This window comes from Macrosteles quadrilineatus, unplaced genomic scaffold (assembly GCF_028750875.1).
Source record: "Macrosteles quadrilineatus isolate MER2022 unplaced genomic scaffold, UCM_ALF_1.0 Scaffold_6__1_contigs__length_79288215, whole genome shotgun sequence".
Lineage (NCBI taxonomy): Eukaryota > Metazoa > Arthropoda > Insecta > Hemiptera > Cicadellidae > Macrosteles > Macrosteles quadrilineatus.
In genome coordinates this window covers 12,063,184-12,081,598 of record NW_026542599.1, presented here as the reverse complement: position 1 = coordinate 12,081,598, position 18,415 = coordinate 12,063,184, and the positions used below count along the sequence as shown (strand labels likewise).

General features: G+C 36.6%; 1 protein-coding gene across 1 annotated transcript in view; it reads right to left on the bottom strand.

Annotated features, from left to right (window-relative positions):
- Nucleotides 1-86: 86 nt before the first annotated feature.
- The window catches only part of LOC128997253 (focadhesin), a 55,537-nt gene continuing 37,208 nt past the window's right edge, over nt 87-18,415 (bottom strand). Inside the window, exons 7-22 of the mRNA XM_054422866.1 lie at nt 17,813-18,095; nt 16,651-16,900; nt 14,685-14,811; nt 13,862-14,017; nt 13,314-13,534; nt 12,391-12,594; nt 11,126-11,266; nt 9,650-9,795; nt 8,674-8,786; nt 6,282-6,599; nt 5,804-5,918; nt 5,195-5,328; nt 4,383-4,588; nt 3,287-3,410; nt 2,335-2,511; nt 87-231 (exon numbers count right to left, since the gene is read on the bottom strand). Coding sequence (XP_054278841.1) covers nt 127-231; nt 2,335-2,511; nt 3,287-3,410; nt 4,383-4,588; nt 5,195-5,328; nt 5,804-5,918; nt 6,282-6,599; nt 8,674-8,786; nt 9,650-9,795; nt 11,126-11,266; nt 12,391-12,594; nt 13,314-13,534; nt 13,862-14,017; nt 14,685-14,811; nt 16,651-16,900; nt 17,813-18,095 — 2,820 coding nt within the window. The 3' untranslated portion in view covers nt 87-126. The remainder of the gene's footprint in view (nt 232-2,334; nt 2,512-3,286; nt 3,411-4,382; nt 4,589-5,194; nt 5,329-5,803; nt 5,919-6,281; nt 6,600-8,673; nt 8,787-9,649; nt 9,796-11,125; nt 11,267-12,390; nt 12,595-13,313; nt 13,535-13,861; nt 14,018-14,684; nt 14,812-16,650; nt 16,901-17,812; nt 18,096-18,415) is intronic.

The following is an 18,415-nucleotide window of genomic DNA, read 5'->3' as shown; positions in this document are numbered from 1 at the left end:
ACCCTTTTTTTCTAAAGACATTCCCATTTTCAGTGTTGAAAAAAATTTACATTACTCTAAGGCAGTGGGAAAAATGTAAGTCCAACAACAATAAATAAATAATTATATTAACATTTCTAAAATACCTTATCTTGTTAAGAAAGACACATTTCTGGCGGCAAGTTGAAACGTTGAAGTCAGATTGGTGGGAAATGACTCGCAGCATCGCATATGATTAAGCCACTCCACCATCTGAAATAATTTGGGTTTGCTATAACATTTTGAGAATTTATATAAAGTAATACATGACATAGAATATCACAACTTGGAAAACTTCATCAGATAAATAAAAAAAACTAAAAATCATTTAAACAAACAAATTAACAGAATAACATTTTTGAAAAGGAAATAACAATAGTTATATTTCCTTACTCGTGCATAAAGTTATTTTTTCTACACAAGTTCAATTTTGACAACCGCGACTAATCCAAGGTTGGAAAATGAAAAAAGGGCAAAAATACACTTCTGGATACTTTTTGTCATATTGGGTCATTACTCATTATTTAAGCTAATTTGCCCACAAAACTATTTCCGTCTTGTTTTGCTATTGCATACAAACAGCTGATACTGTGTGAAGCAACACATTTTGCTCCACCAACACAACAGTAAATTTAAATTTGTCTTAAAGTCCATAAAGGGTACAATGTAAATGTTATTGTACTGATACAAACAATGTGAAACGATAATATTACACCACAGCAAATCTGCAGACTAAGAAAATTTCCATTCTCAATGGATTTTTCCTGCCTTAAATATTTTTTTTAACATGCCCGATTTATTCCCTTTATTTGAAATCATGAGGTTTAATGAGTATCGAGTACTTATGTTCGCTGCTGCTTATGTTAAAAGCTTAGTATGAACTAAATAAATTTGCCAAGTTTGATCAAAATATATCCATAGTCAAGAAAACCACAGCAGTTTACTTAATCTCCATAAAAACAACACAAGAAATTTTAATTTATATTTTTGTTTTCAATTTATTCTGTAACCATTAATTGTACAAAAATGAATTCTAATGGATGGTGTTTTTGGCCTCTGGGGATATCTAAATAAAAAATTAAATTGCTTCTTGGTCTAAGTCTTACCGTAAAACATAAAACAATAATAGCTTTTTCATCATACTCCAGCAAAAACAGCCGTTTTTAATGCATGCATTGGTCTAAAGTAGCATTTTTACTCTCTAGGGAGTAAAAATCAGCTGTTGTAAGCAGATGTAAATTTGGATTGTGGCAATTGTATCGATCAAAATTATTTATCGATTGATTTATTAGGTAAGGTGTTAGCCTGTTGTCGATTGCTCGACATATCGATGGAATAATGTACTGTAATATGTAATTCGTAATAGACGAAATGATTGAATCACTTACTAAACAGCTGTTTATTTGCATTAGCAGAATTGAAAACAAGCTGGAAGCCGTTTTGAGAGGTTATCTTTACATAAAAATTATTTAGTTTTGTAGCTTTGTGAGTTAATTAATGATGCAATATATGACAAAAATATAGTTCACTACACGGACAAAAAGTGACTTTTTCTCCCTCATTTTCCGACCTCGGCTTCGCTTCGATCGTAAAACTTGACCTCGGGTCAAAAAGAGTAGTGATGAAATATACTATTCCCTATACTATATTGCAAATCTATCTATATAAATAAAAATGAATCCCTTTTTTTTGTATTCCATAACTCGAGAACAAATGCATCGAATTGGATGATTCTTTTTTTGTTGTGTTCCTTAGTGCCAGAGGAAGGTTTTTATGTAAGGAAATTTATAATCCATCCAACCGTTATTTAACAATCTGATTTTAAAAATTGAAAAAATTTCCTTTACATTAGCACAGAGTAAAATGTTTTCATTAAACTGTGGGATACAATAAAATGTGTGAAAAAAAAACAAAGTAATTTTCAACCAAAAGGTGAGTGAGCGTAGTGAACGAACTTCAACCACGACATGATTCAGCGATGCGAACGAGCTCATCTTGAAAATGAACGAGCATTTGACATAAAACTAGATTAGGACAGGACGACGTCTGTCGGGCCAGCTAGTTTGCTAATAAAAAGATTTGCTAAGGTAATAAAATAATGCAATAAAATTTTTTAAATGATGACTAATTGTTTTTGTAATAACAGCAGACAAATTTTAAATTAACAAAATTCACAGCTGAGGCCCTTTACTCAAACTGATTCTTATTTTTTCCCCTACAGAGTAACTTATTTAACCCTACAACGCATGTAAGAAGCGACATCCACAGTTGTACCAATGAACAGCTGTTTTTACTGCAGTAAGTTTAAATACTTACTGTGTTGGCATCACCAAACCGAATGACCAATGAGACGACAGCTTGAGGAAACCTGAGGGTTCTTGTGTCCTGTGCGAGGCTAGCCTTTGACTCTTGGAGCCCTGGAGCGAGGCTACTGAAGCCTGATATGATGTCGACACACAACATAAACACCGTCACTAGAAACTCCAACCCTCCCTAGAAAAGGAAAAAATTGTTAGGCCGCCTTCTCACAAGGTCTCAGCCACCCAAAAGTACTCTGTTTTATGTCGTATGATTCTTTTGTCAAAATGGAGTGGAGTGTTAAAGAACTCCTTCTTGTGCTTTTGTTACGTAGCAGAAGAAGTCAGACAAGAAAACAAAGAATGTGGGGATGCTTGGATGCATCCAATTCTTGAGAGGAGGCAAACAAGATCATAAATTAATTTTATTTCATAAACTTTATGTCCATAAAGACAAGTTTAATTTTTTTTTTGCAGTATATTAATTAGTTATTGATATAAGAGGATTAATTTACCTGTTGCGTCAATTGATCCTTAAGTTATGAAATAACTACGGCCGTTTCGTACTGCTAAACGAGTACATCTTCAGGTTGTCTATGAACGTTAAAATACGGCCTTCTCATCCGTGGTCAAATGTGCTGACGACTCCACCCACGGATGAGAAGGCCGTATTTTAACGTTCATAGACAACCTGAAGATGTACTCGTTTAGCAGTACGAAACGGCCGTAGTTATTTCATAACTTAAGGATCAATTGACGCAACAGGTAAATTAAACCTCTTATATTTGCATTACCTTGATCCAGAGGCTAACCCATCATATAATTATTGATGTTTCTATTTGGTGGTGTTTGATGAAACTTGTTATTTTCTGTCTGTAGGTTCAACATTTTTATTCAAAGCAACCAGACAATTTGTGTAATTTAAATATACAAAATGTTAGATATAACAATTACATATGTATTTATCACACCTTATTATCAGCTGATGAAAGATGAGACTGTCCCATAAGTTCTCGTAGCCAAGGCCAGGCAGTTTCATGGTTCCTCAATTTGTACATAACCTCCGTCACCAACTGCATAGCCAATGGCTGTTCCCTATGGGAAACAGTAGCAACTGATAAACACATGGCTACCAACATTTCTTCCCTGATAACTCACTCTCGATATCTTGCATTTAACAATTATCTGTTCTAAATCAACATATCTACTAGTTACCTTCGGTGATTGTTCAGGGACAAATTATCTGTAATATGTAGATTTTTTGTTTACAATAGGATAAATTACTTGAATTTCACAAACCAAGAGTTCTTCACTGCTAAATTATGAAAGTGTATAAATACATTGTACAGTTTCAAGATTCTTTGTCTAAATACAGATTGGAAGTACTAAACAATCTTACTTTTCTCATTTTGCACTCACTGGCCGACTGGCCATTATATTGGACCAAAAGAAAACTCTCTTCATTAGTTGAAAATGCTGTCAGTGACAGTGAAATATTCTAATGTTTTGTGTATATAGTGTAAAGTGTTGTGTATCCTGTGCCAGTTTGGACCCTTTCCCATTCAGGTAAGTCTGCTATCCTCACAAACAATTCTGAACCCCTAGCCCTTGTGCTCTATGTTACATTGTTACTCTTTTATTTGTGCTTATAATGTTAGTAAATAAAAAAAAAAAACAGGTATAAGCTTTTTTTATTCTGTGGTGTGGATAAAAATTGTATACTCTAAATTGCTATAAATAAAAATCTGTGACTTTTTAGTGAATGCTCTTACTTCAGTGACAATATTTTAAAACAATGTTTAAGCAACTAACATTAGTAAACCCAAAACAAACAGCTAACAGTAACCAAACTACAGAAATGATCTCACTTCTTTCTACACCCATAATTTATGTTTGGGTTAAAAGACGTCCTTTGGCATCCCAAAGGTGATTATTGTACCCTTAGTTGACAATAATAATCATTACACAGTTAAACAATAATTAGTAAACTAGGATAACACTATTTGCATTAAAACTTTATATTGATGGATCTAAAAGAACTGATTGGGCATTTTCACCAGTACATACCCTATGTTACTTGCTGCAGCGTCAATAATCTCGTTGATCCAGTTGAGTGGGTTCTGAGTGTCTGGAGTGAGCGCCATGTATGCTCGCAAGTGGAAGGCCTTCTGTAGCTGAGCGCTCGTCACTTCCCACATTGTAGAGGTGGAGGTCATACTCTCAGTGACACTCACTGGCAACTCACTTACACAGGAGAAGTAGTCTGAGAGTACCTGCAGTATGACATACATTAGACCAGTGTTTCTGGAGTGAGCACCATGTACGCTCGCAAGTGGAAAGCCTTCTGGAGCTGAGCGCTCGTCACTTCCCACATTGTAGAGGTGGATGTCATGCTCTCAGTGACACTAACAAGCAACTCACTTACACAGGCGAAGTAGTCTGAGAGTACCTGCAGTACGACATACATTAGACCAGTGTTTCTGGTGTGAGCCATATCCTGCCAGACACAATGGATGTCAGAACTGGGTTGTAATACTGCTTGGTTTATCAAGCTCCAAGTAAGTGGTGGTTAACATAAATAAACATATCAAAACAAATAACAAAAACTACAAACATTTAGAAAGAAAATTACATTTTAAAATTTTAAAATGATTAAATAAATAGGCTGTTGAATTTATGGAAGGTGTAATAGCTTAACCGCACTTCAAGGACAATTATTTTACCACACAATCTAACATCTTTTGCTAAAATAAACTAAACTAAGTTATCTTAAATAACTGCAGCTGTAACCCAACATAAGGATGGGTGAGAGAGTCTAATACTAAGTATGTAAATGCATTTCTCTTACATAGAAAATCAACATTAAAAGTTCATCTTACTGGACTCTGAGGCTCGATAGCTTCCCACAGCAGTTTGACAACTTGATGAAGCATCGTTCTGTTTGCATCATGGATCTTCTCTTCCTTTAACGTAGTCTTGATGCTGCTGATCATTTTTGAAAAGTGGTCGTAATCTAAAAGATCAAAATTGCTCATGTTAAGCTTGATATTAGTAACTAAAAAAAATCTTGCATTCGCGTAATGAATTAGGTAATTTAAGATTTTAGGAATATTATTGACTGACTCAGGTCCAGCAATTCTAAAACACTTCTAGATGAACAAGAGACTTGATATTTGGCAGGGTTTTGACTGGAACCCAAGAAAGTCCCATGATAATTCCCAGCGAAAAAATGTCAACCCCCCCTCCTCCCAAAAAAGTTTTTTTTCACTCAATGTTATTCTAATAGGGAATAGCAATGTAAATTACTGACTTTCGTTTACAGGCCTAAACCTCTTTGGAACAAGCTGGAGACTTCAAATTGTACAAGAATGTTGTGCATTTGACCTAAACTTATTGGGAAAATTTCCAAAGACATTTAGAATTATACTAAAATAAATATACGAGTAGTTAATTAAATAAAGTTTCAAACTATATTCAGTGTAGCCTACCTTTTTCCTTTAACGCTGAAAATAGAGTCCTCTCCAAGAAAGGTCGCAAGATGGTGGGAGGAATACCTTTGCATAGATCAGTCAGAGTCGAGTACAAGAACTCAATTTTATCTTTCTGAAATTAAAGTTTTAGCTTTAGGTTAAAGCTGAAGTTAAAGCTAAAGTCACATTAATTCAGGCTAGACCTAGGGGTTGCGGCAATATCACTTGGATAAAAATCCATTGGTGGCGGGATTTGAACCCAGGACCTTAGGGATCAAAGTCCTGCGCTTTACCACTAGACCAGCTAGCTCCCCACGTTTATCATTAGCTATAAATTACAAAAGTTATAAGTTTCAAAACAAATCAAATCTAAACAGCGAATTCCAACCACAAACAAAATCTTAAAATACAGGCTGTTATTCCAACAATTCTTGAAGATCAGAGGAGATTTAAGATGTTTGAATTTCACCCACAAACAAATACAAACATTTCTTACATTATTTCCACAATCGCTGATGTAAGCTTCGGTGGTTTTTCTAGCCAATGGAGAAATCTGGGACTGTTTAGAAGTGAGGCGGACAATATTCTTTGTCAACTCAGCATCCTCTAAACGCTCCAGTTGTTGAAGGAATGCCCATGATAAGGAGGGCAAAGGTTTGGGCGTTGGCTGTAGCAGAGCGACTAGACAGAGGTTGATCGTGTTAACGTCGTCTGCAGACGCATCTTTACATAATTGCTGCAAAGAGGTGGTTACGCCACGAACCACGCTTTGAGCTGGTAGATGTCCATAGCTCGTAGGTTCTTGTCTGTCTACCTGAAAATGAGAAGAATAAGAAATATTACAAGCTTGAACTGGTAATAAAAATTATTACATTTTAGCGAATTTCCCATATAGGGAATATTAGCGAATTTCCCATATAGGGAATAAGCTATTACCGTAGTACTCATGGTAAGACCTGGACCCGAGACCGATTTAATTTTTCATTTTGAGGTCCCTAGAGGCCAAAAACACCATCCGTTCAAATTCATATATATATATATATATATTTATATATATATTTATATATATATTTATATATATATTTATATATATATATATGTGTCCGTTAGCGCGATAACTCGAGCAAAAATGATCCAATTTTAATGAAATTTGGTACAAACGTGTAAACCTACGTTTATTCAAACGAGTTCGCGATCCAGCATAATCGGACCATGGGAACGGGGGTTTATGGGGGGTTTTATGGGGTAAAAATGGGTTTTTCCCATTTTTGAACCTAAAAACAATAAATTTTGCGATTTCTTTCTAAACCGTTTTGTAGAGCTTAAAAAAATAAATAATTTAGTATATTGAAGCGCTGTTGTATGCCTAACGGTCACGGAGAAAATTCAAAAATAGTGTAATTAAAAATTCCCATGTTATTCTTATGGAGAAAATGAAAATTGTTGTAGTTTACTTGTTTATGGGTATATATTGATAAAATTTGGCAAATTTATTTATTTCATCCTATACTATTGACGTATGGTCAAAAAACACTTTTTACCTTCCCCGTAGCAGCAAACCTAAGCACTCGTTAAATCTAATGTTATTTAAATAGGGAATAATATGTCTTATTTATGGAAATATTTTAGTAAAAATGTAATCAGACGAGTTGAAATTCGCTTAGTCTGCAGGTTTGCTGCGGCGGGGGTATTTATCAGTTAGAATAGGAAAACAATTTAGCTATTTTGTATATTTATTCAAGAGAAATGTATACATCTTTTCACCTATGGACTATAGTAAAGATTTTTTTAACAGATTGATTTCTGTGCCAATAGTGTGTTTTTTCAACACCAGTGACATTTTTGTATTAAGTTGTGTTATTCTAGTTTCTAGAAATTTAATTGTAGTAATTAATTGGGCAACAAAATAGTTAATTAATATAGTTTGTACAGTAATACTGTAATACAGGACACTAAATTCTTTAAAAAATTATAACTCACCCCCAAAAATTTTGTGAATTTTGTGAATTTTGTGAAATTTTGTTTTATGAGACAAAGTTACAAGGACAATAATGCTAAGAAAATGTTTGGGTGAATAAATAAATACCAAAACATCCAATGTAACATGTAAGTAAACCTTTTGAAATTCTACCCATTGAGTGAAATAATCTTACTCCTCTAAGTTTTATGAATCTATGATAAAAGCTGATGAAAAAAAAATTAAAGGTCAAAGATTTAAGAGTCGGCAGGGGTCAATAATTTTGCATTGCCGTTGAACATCAGATGCCAGGCGAAAAAGTAGTTGTCCAAGCGTCGATCAAAAACATGCGTTCACGTTGAAGCATATTAATCATGCACCGTAAGCTTTATTACAGAGCACAAAATTTTATATGATTCTTAAATATATTTTCCGTATGAATTGCTTTTTGGATTTTTTAAACTTTTGTTTTAGAGGTTGAAAAAATCACAGTTTAAGTCAACATATATTATGTAGTTTGACAAAATAATAAGTATTAAAACTAAAAAGTATATAGCAAATCACATCCGTGGTTTCAATAGCTTTAAAATTAGATGTTTTGTAACTTTTAATCTTAATAAACAATGCTGTAATATGCTTCAACCATTAATATTGCCGTTATGGGCAGAAATTCTAAGATGACCGGCGGTCCTGCCGACTCTTAAAACGTTTGTTTATAAATATAAGTAGAACCAAGATAAATTAAGACTGCAAGACAAATTTAGCTTTTAATAGGCATGATTTCACAATTGAATATTACTAACCAAAATCTTTTGATCATATACATTTGAAAAAATCCATTTTAAGGTTAGCTCTGTTCTTTACAACTGTCTAGACAGCATTGAAACATTATGTAAATTTAAAATTACATTAGGAAAATTCACTAACCAACCTGATACAATTTGGCACCTCTAAATGATGCGACTTCCATCTTTATCCATCCTGCCACGGCCTTACTGGCTGACTCTCTGCCAACAAAACTGAGGACTTGGACCCAGCACTCCCCTGGGACAACAAAGAATCAGGAACAGGAAACAAAGAACAACAAGAACATGAACAAAGAACAGGAATCATTCCCCTGGCATACATACACACAGGCTTCATCTGAGAACTGCAAGACACTGGCAAATGTATAACTACACCTAAGTAGAACATGGTGGAAGGTAAAAACACTAAAAACATAGGTTTGGTATTCCCGTTAAATGCTGACATCACCCAGATTGCAAACACCATTACACCATTTAGAAAAAATTTTAAAAACAATGACAATCAAATCAAAACAAATGTATACTTATATGGCAATCAGGTGATTTTTTTGGGTGAGACGAGAATAGCACACCTATGTTTTTTCCTTCCACCATGTAAGTAGACATTCAATTCATGTTTGAAAGTTGGAAACAAATAAATATTATTAGTTCATATCATGGTCAACTGTGAGGGAAATCTATTGTATAGCCAAAAAGTAGATATTCCATTTAAACGCAAAAGTTGCAACCAGATAAAAATAATTGTTTCACTAAACCACAACAAAGTGTGTTGATGTAAATTATGTTTGCTTTTGGGAATACAAACTTTTATATGGTGCCAAAAGTGAAATAGCAACACATTATGCATGATGTGATAAGAACCGTCCTTTACAAGACACTTAAAAAGTACCAATGGTGTTGACAAAACACAAACAAACAAATAAATATTGTACTCTAGCTTTTTTGGACCTATTTATCAATGATAAAAAAACTTTGAAACAATATTTAGGATTTCAAACATATCTAAATTTTTGTAAACAGCAAATAGAACTCGGGGTTCCTAATCTATTAAAAGGAAACTCTTGATCCAAGACCTGCACAAATCTAAAAAAATCACAGTACCTGGAACGTAATCAAGGACGTCCTCGGGTTTACGAGCAGCATCAGCTGGTGTCTTCACTAACTCAGGCGGAATTTTGACGCCTCGACGGAAACATTCTGGTAACATTTTCAAACTCATCAGGTCTGGCCGGAACTTGGATAAAGCGCTGTAAAATCGTAACAATCAATTTTATTTCTACATAAATTTAACAAGAAGTTAAAGGGACTGTGGCACAATAAGTTCACTAAAATATCCATATTATCAGAGGAAAATCTCAACTACTTATTCAAGATTGTTAACTGAGAACTCTATCTTACTGTTACCAGTTGCATACGCAATATAAATTAAATATAAAAAATATAAAAACATTCCCTAAATTCAAACTACTTAAACCTTGTATTTTGACGATTCCCCTGTCTACGAGGACAGTGGAGAAGACACCAATGGTAAAAGATAAATGTATGCTGTTCTAGGACTTTGGCCCTATTCAGCCTTGGATATGATAGGATCTTTGACTAGTGTTACAAACAGAATCTGTATATCACGGTGTATTGACTTTTTGCAGCTACTGGTGATTGTTAAGTTTGACGGTTATTGATTGTGATTGTGGGTAGGTTGTAGTCACTAAGGGTTTATCATAGTTGTGTGATTGTTCTGGATTGGGTTGTTTTGGCAGGCTGATGGGGTAGTCAATTATGATGAGGTTTTGACAGTTGGTCAAGTAAGGGTGGAAAAATTGCTGAAGCATTTGTAAGGTTTAGACGGTTGAGGTATTTTAGGTTGAGATAGTTGAAGAGTCCATAAATGGTGGTAGAAAATGAGAATGCGGCTCGAGGCATCAGCTGGTCTGGGGAGGGAGATGAATCGTTAGTCATAGAACATGACTTTCAAAGATTTCTTTAGTGTTAGCAAAACAGGAGTGCCGATGTAGACCTGTGGGGGTGCGTGCGTTTGAAGGGACTTGACCTGGTCTCCATCGGCACTCTCGTTTTGCTAACACTGTAAAGATATGGTTGTCGGTGTTGTCAAGAGAAGTAAATTTGCATCGTTTAGGATGAAACGGATATAGTAGTGGTTTGGCGAAGATAGAACTAAGCAAAGACAACAGCAGCTAGGTACACAATACCAAAGAAAAAACATACTCCCTCAGTAGATTTGCCATCCTTATGGATGTGCTGAAGACAATTTTATTGTTAGTTCTGTCTGGTGCAGTGTAGGGGTCGTGTTTTGTTTATAATTTGTTTCTTGTTATTTCAGTAATTTAAAACCTCGTTTAACCAAATAAAACGATCTAATCATAAACAATGACTTGTCCCTAGTTATATAACCAAAAAGTAAAGCACAAATCAAGAAATTAAAACTTAAATTAATATAAACAAAATCTCATCGACACTAGCGATCAGTGTCACCAACATGAACTAGACGAAAAACGAGCTTCAAAATTGACAATGGGATGAGAAATCTACTTGTGTTGGTTAGTGTATGACAATACTCACCAGAGAGCAGAGTCTACTACTTGAGTGTGTTTGTTGGTCGCCACTATGTTCCACAGCCATTTGAGTATCTGACATACTGTGTCGTCTGACTCTCCAGCAGTAGACTTCTGTACTGCAGCTACACTCACCAGCTCACATAGACTGTGGAGATAACGTCACAATTAAACAAGCCTACAACATACCAAACTAAACACCATAAGCACAGTTATCGCTAATATTTTTAAATATTTTTGATAACTTTAAATTTTAATACAGTAGAACTCCAATTATCTGAACTCCAATTAACCAAATCCCCGACTATCCAAATCGTTGAAGAAAGATTTAAAAAGAAAAACTTGAAACCACAGAAATAAGAATCGTTATTAAAGAAAGCAAAAGCTGTGATCGCAAAAAATCCAAAACCTCTCTCACGGTCATGTAGAAATCATTACCGTCTCCCACGGTCACAGAAAATTAATACCGCCGCCTTTTGCGATCCCGGCAAAAGCTTGAATTTTTTGATAGCGTAATCTTGGCAGTCACATTCTGCAATCGCAATAGTAAACGGTCAGCTCGACTCTGCATACAAAAAAAATACCCTAAATTTAAAAACTATCCGATCATCTGAATTTGTATTATCTGAATGTGGTACGGTCACATTTATTATCCAGCTACTTGGAGGTCACGGATTGTGGATATTTATAGGCATGCACTGTGGATGGGATACTCCCTGGTGTGGATTAACGTCCGCACTAGTGAGTACTACTACTATCCGCAGTACTATCCTGATAATTAGATCAATTCGTATATACCAAGGAAAAAATGTGGTTCGGATTCCACTATAAACTGTAGGTTCCTTAGTTGCCATTAGCTGTTTGGGCTATTAATTAACAGCTGTGTCTAAGGAATGTCGGCCTTAGTCACTAACAAGACTACAAGATCGCGCCACTCATCCTACACTCATCTCCATTCATACTTGGCTTAAAATACCTACATAGTATGGTCGCCATTTCATAAGAAAGTATAAAGTATAAAGGTCCAAATTGATTCGGATAATTAGAATTCGACTGTTATTTCAAAATTCATAGTCCTTAACTTGTTCCACAACATCAAGCAGAAAAATTCAATAATAATCTTTAATGCTGTAATCTCTTTAATAAACAATAAATAGAGGAAACTTCCAGACAACAAGAACTTCTTACAAATTCAACAAACACATAGAATAACACACCAAGCATAGGTAGAATTTTGGTCTCAACGTGTCTCTACGTGCAACACCGCCTTACCTGCAGAGCACCAACGGTCGCTTGTCTTTGGAGAACCTCGGAGACAAGCTGCGCCAGATGGTGAGAATGTCTACTACGTCTTGACGACACAACGGGATGAGAGCGTCGAGTGCGAGCGCCGAAGCAGCTGCATCTCTTGGCGCACTGCACCGGTTAAGCAGATCTGACACTTTCGCTACCAACTCCTTCCCATGCATCTCCGGCCTGCAAAACAACGTTGCAAGTGACTTGGAGTTCTATTTTGCATTGTTGAAATTGGCGTGAATACGTTATTTGAATATAGAAATAACTAGACATACAATTCCTGTACAAGATTGTGGTAGATTTTAGAATAAAAATGGATAAAGTTGAGTAAGAAACTCAACAGAATGTGCTGATTTTACGGTTTAAGGGTCCAAACCCTTCATAACAATTTTTATTTATGATAAAATCAGGCTTAACAATTAGAAACTGAAGTATAAAGTTGTTTAAAAGATTAGCAAAGTGCTCGTATTTTTTAAATCCAGGTGAAAAAACCTGGATCAGAAAGATCTTGGGTTTAAACTTTACATTTTGTGTAAATTACTGCTGTGTTTAAGTTTCCTGGCTTTAAACGCTCAAGTAAACTTTTCCGAAGGCAACGATCTGTAGAGTGGCTGGTTTGTTAACCAGTTTTATCAATGTAAAACTATTTTTGAATAGGCCTACCTTAAGAACACAAAACAAAACTACAAAACGCCGTTCCCACTCAGCTTTGTCAAAAATCTATTGGTAAAGCGACCCATATTTTTCCATGAAAATGGTTAGCGTCTTCGTACTGGAAAATTTACGAAAACACCAACGTTTGCACATAAAATAATCCAATACAACACACCAATAATGAGTTGATTATAGAAAAATTTCAAATCTTTCGGGTCCAACTCTGACAATTCGAAACCACATACTTAGCTTGGCAGATGACCTTGCAGATGTTTGCTTGTAGCATGTGGGAAACACAGGGGTCGTCCTGGCAAGACACGTCTTGGTTGAGAATGTTCATAAGTTGGGGGAAACATCGCTCTTGGTTCTCCCACAGTTGGCAATACAGGTCTACAGCCAGTAGTGAATTCAGCTGGTTCACTCGTCTGATGGCTTCTATAGTTGACACTACACCCATCACGTTGTTCTGGAAACAGGATGATGTGATTGGATTTGTATTCTATTAGACATTCTAAGTGAACTGCTGCCACTTGATAACTTAAATGATTTGAGTTTGAATCAATGATCCTCATATATAAGCGTTGAAATGAGACCTGAATCCTAAAAATCGATTAAGTACGTCGTCTGAAAAAGGGATTTTACAGAGAAAAACCTTTTTGTACAAAATATATTGATGAATTTCAACGAATGGTGTTTCTCTGGGAACAAGATCCACTTGTAGTGTATAAATAAATCAAAAATAAAATAAATCTTCTACTTTATGAAAAAAATAAATTAACCCTAGGTGTCTCACCTTGTCTACGGCTGTACGAGGGAGAGATCTGAGTAAAGCTAGATTGATCTCTGGATGCTTCTCTCTAGGAAGATGAAATAACAGCAATGTGAGAGTGTGAGAAGAGGCTATTGGTGCTTGAGACTCAACTACTGCTGGCAATGCTGCCAACCTAACCTGAAACAATACAATAACATCAATGTGAGAGTGTGAGAGGAGGCTATTGGTGCTTGAAACTCAACTACAGCTGGCAATGCTGCCAACCTAACCTGTAACAATACAATAACAGCAATGTGAGAGTGTGAGAGGAGGCTATTGGTGCTTGAGACTCAACTACTGCTGGCAATGCTGCCAACCTAACCTGAAACAATACAATAACAGCAATGTGAGAGTGTGAGAAGAGGCTATTGGGGCTTGAGACTCAACTACAGCTGGCAATGCTGCCAACCTAACCTGTAACAATACAATAACAGCAATGTGAGAGTGTGAGAGGAGGCTATTGGTGCTTGAAATTCAACTACAGCTGGCAATGCTGCCAACCTAACCTGAAACAATACAATAACGGCAATGTGAGAGTGTGAAAGAAGGCTATTGGTACTTGAGACTCAACTACAGCTGGCAATGCTGCCAACCTAACCTGAAACAATACAATAACGGCAATGTGAGAGTGTTCTCTCACAATTTAAGAGAACCTCATTTATCAATTTTCTTTGTGTAAAAAACTGTACACTTCTCCCCCACAGCATATATTTACGATTAAAAACTTTACATGTAGACAATATTTAAGAGGCTATGTCTGATATGATCAGCTGACAGTTCACTTGACAGCTGATACAACACTCACCTCAGTGGAAGGATGAGAGATGAGGAGAGCACTGACATACAGATGTGTCTGATCCAGCTCAATAGTGGAGTTGCACCTCAGCCAATCTAATGTAGCTGTTTTGTCCGTCCTTAGGATTTCACTGAGTCTGTAGGAATAAGCAATGTGTTTGATTACGATAGCAACAGTTAGTTACACACAACAATTATATACCCCCACTAAACCCCATCCGAATTATCAAATTATCCAGATTATCGAAATTACCTATAAAAAATCCAGCATGCACCATTTGAGTAAAAACTATTTTAAAAATTGAAATGTTTTATTATAGGTACAGTAAATACTGTTAATACTGTTCTATGAAATGGGGACCATACAAAGTAGGTATTTTAAGCCAAGTATGAATTCAATTGAGATGAGTGTAGGATGAGTGGCGCAATCTTATAGTCTTGTTAGTGACTAAGGCCGACATTCCTTAGACACAGCTGTTAATTAATAGCCCATACAGCTAATGGCAACTAAGGGACCTACAGTTATAGTGGAATCCGAACCACATTTTTGCCTTAGTAATTACGAATTAGTCTAATTATCAGGATAGTACTGCGGATAGTCGTAGTACTCACTAGTGCGGACGTTAACCCACACCAGGGAGTACCCCATCCACATTGCATGCCTATAAATATATCTACAATTCGTTAGGTGGGATCAATCATAGACAAATAGAATAATTATGCTGTAGACCGTCAGCTGTGCTGTGGTTAAAAGAAGTTTTGGCATCCACCACTAGGGTTTGCCGTGTAGTTACGGCGCACACCGCTGCAGCGTCTGCTGGTCGCATACGGCTCCTGCACTCCCCGCTTGCTGCGGTGTGCTCCGTAACTACACGGCAAACCCTAGCGGTGGACGCCGGAACCTTCCTTTGACAGTCTATATTTATTCTATTTGTCTATGGATCAATTTAAAACATTTTGTTACGTTCAATTACTGTATCATATTTCACTTATAGCAACATGTGTACAATGTGCAGTAAAACCCATCATACATAACATATTTGACATATCTGACACTACATATTCTCCCATCGCCCACTCTAAAGTAAAGAGATTAGTGGATGGGCAGACAGTACGAAATTTTATTTCTTGCTAGAGACAAATCTAGATTATTGACGATCGGGATTTTTTATGTCTGAATTATCAACGATCAACTGTACTCTTCTTTTCTTCTACTGTACTCTTCTTTTCTAACGCCTTGTTTACCTGTACAAGAAGGATCAACCGGTAAAAACTTTTACCCTGAGAGTCACTAGTTGCACCCTAATGACAACCTTTCTCTCAACTTTTTCTTCTCTCCAAAATGGCTCCGTCTCAGACAAAGTGCAAAGAGGCACTACTAGAGAAGCAAAATATTTTATCCGCACCTCATCTTATCAAAATTATCTTCCTTGGGAACGTTATGAATGGCTCGACTTCCAACAGAGACTTAGTGTTGGTAATGATCCGTTTGAAATGAAATGAAAATCGTCTTTATTCTTGAGCGTTTTTCATATTACAACATAAGCCTATGTTTTTCAAAACAACTCACGTCAACATAAATCTACTGGTAACTGTATCTACTGGTACCGTTTGCTCCATTGCTGCCAGCTTCTGCATGAACAATGTGCTATTGAACAATCGCTCACATGATTTCTTTGTTCTAATTTTAGGGATGAATTAATTTTTCTATACACTCTAGGGTAGGTACTGAAATCACTTTTTATGGAATTTCAGCAAAGTTTTCAAAAGTTGTATTAAAAATACAACAATGGGACTAGAAAATTATCCATACAATTTGTGAGGAATAAAATACCAAACAAGTTTAATTCGATTTCTTGAAAGAACATTAATGGATGCTGCGTAATATTTTAGGAGCGGAAATGGGAAAGGAATTTTTATCCACATCACTAGTGAAGATAGACCAATGATGTTGTGAGGCATCAAAAGTAAATAACCTCGCAATATGCAGCGCCTGGGTGAGTCTGGGATCGGCAGAGATGAACGCAGACACAGCAGGGTTGCCAATTAAGGTGGCGGTGGTGGAGGGAGACGTGTTGGTACCACTGGCGTGACTCACTATCAGGGTAGCACTGTGTAGTGCCTTGTGGAGGTGGCTGGGGTTGCTGGCCAACCACGGCATCAATGCACTAACGCACATCCACACACAATCAAGCGAGCTTTGGTTTTGGTGCAGAATCTCAACTACTGTAAACAAATCAATTGAAACTCACATTAGCGAAAAGTACAGTGACAAGTGAATAACAGTTTTGAACTCAACCTAACATTTCTCTTCAACCTGCTCTCTGAGAATGTCCTGTATTAGGACGAAGTAACAGTGTTTTTTTTTTACTTTTTTTGTGCTTATTAGCCACTAGATTCTAATTTTTTCAGGTGAGCTTACTGATCTCTATTACTTTGCCAAAAAAAGAGAGAACAAGTCACACATTTAACTATGTTTAAATTGACTGCAAAATATGATACAGCTGGTCCATATGGATGGAATGTCTAAAGTTCCAGACAGCCTATGCTCAACCAAAGGGTTGGGTTCGTGTTCTATTCCATGTATTGTTTGCTTGTGCGAAGGCTGATCCTTTATTATAGGCCAACCACTTTAAAAAGAACCTGTGCAGAACCACGGCTGTCTCGCGCGTTGTAGGGGTGATGGGGGGGAAGGGCCTGGAGCGGTGGTGGTGATAAGTCGTTGGCGAAGGGTGAGGGGTCTTTTCCCAACACTCTGACTCTCCTACATGCGCGACTCAAACAGGTGCATGGGTTTTTTCTAAGTGGTAGGACTATAGTGTTGCTTGACTGAGCTCACACTTAAGGATCTGGAAGCCCAGTAACGATAAGTAATTTTGTAATAATGTAATTTTGTGGTTTATCGAAAATCCCTGTTGAACACTTATGCCAGAAAAAAAATTACAGAAAAAAAACTTTTTATCACTATTGGGCTCCCTGGTCCTTTTTAGTGTGAACTCATTTGAGCGGCAGTAAGGATTGGCCAAAATACCCGTGCACAATAACTGTCTTAGGACACAGACCCAACCTTTTGGTTAACCATAGCCTGTCCTGAACTATAGTCTACTTCAGTATCAACAAGTCACACATTCAACTCACTAAACACAAGCAAGTGTTCCAAGTAAGGTGCTGGACAGGTAGGAATGGAGTCAGCCAGTAGTGCCAACAACGTAGAGTGAGTGTTGACAGCTGTTTGAGCCAGTGTTGCCAACAGTCGCAAGGCAGGCTGAGGACAGACTGCGGCCTGTAGTAGTCTGGGTACCAGTCCTGCCAACGCGAGGCAGCATAGTGACACATGCAGTCCGTGTTTACTGTTGAGAGCTGACTCACTCAGTAGTGACACAATCTCTACTGCTTCCAACACTTTGGCGTTGTTCCAGCACTGTCAAGTAATACATTTGATTAGTTTTTTTTAAGACTTCAGAAGGATCAGGAGGCATGTTCATGTAAGAAGAATAAAGATGTAAGATACTTAAAATATGGAGAGGTTGAACGGAAGGGAGATGCCCACATGGACGAAGAAATCAAGGTGGAATATCCAAGGATGAAGGATGAAGCAACTTGGAGAAGTTGACGAGTCAGAACAACAGAGTCACTAAAAGTAACTTGTCAGGAAGGCCTGACATTTACCTGAGATTTAGGAGCCACAGGAGTAAACTAAGTTAGTATAATATCGCGTAAAGTTGTACTTTCTCATGCTAA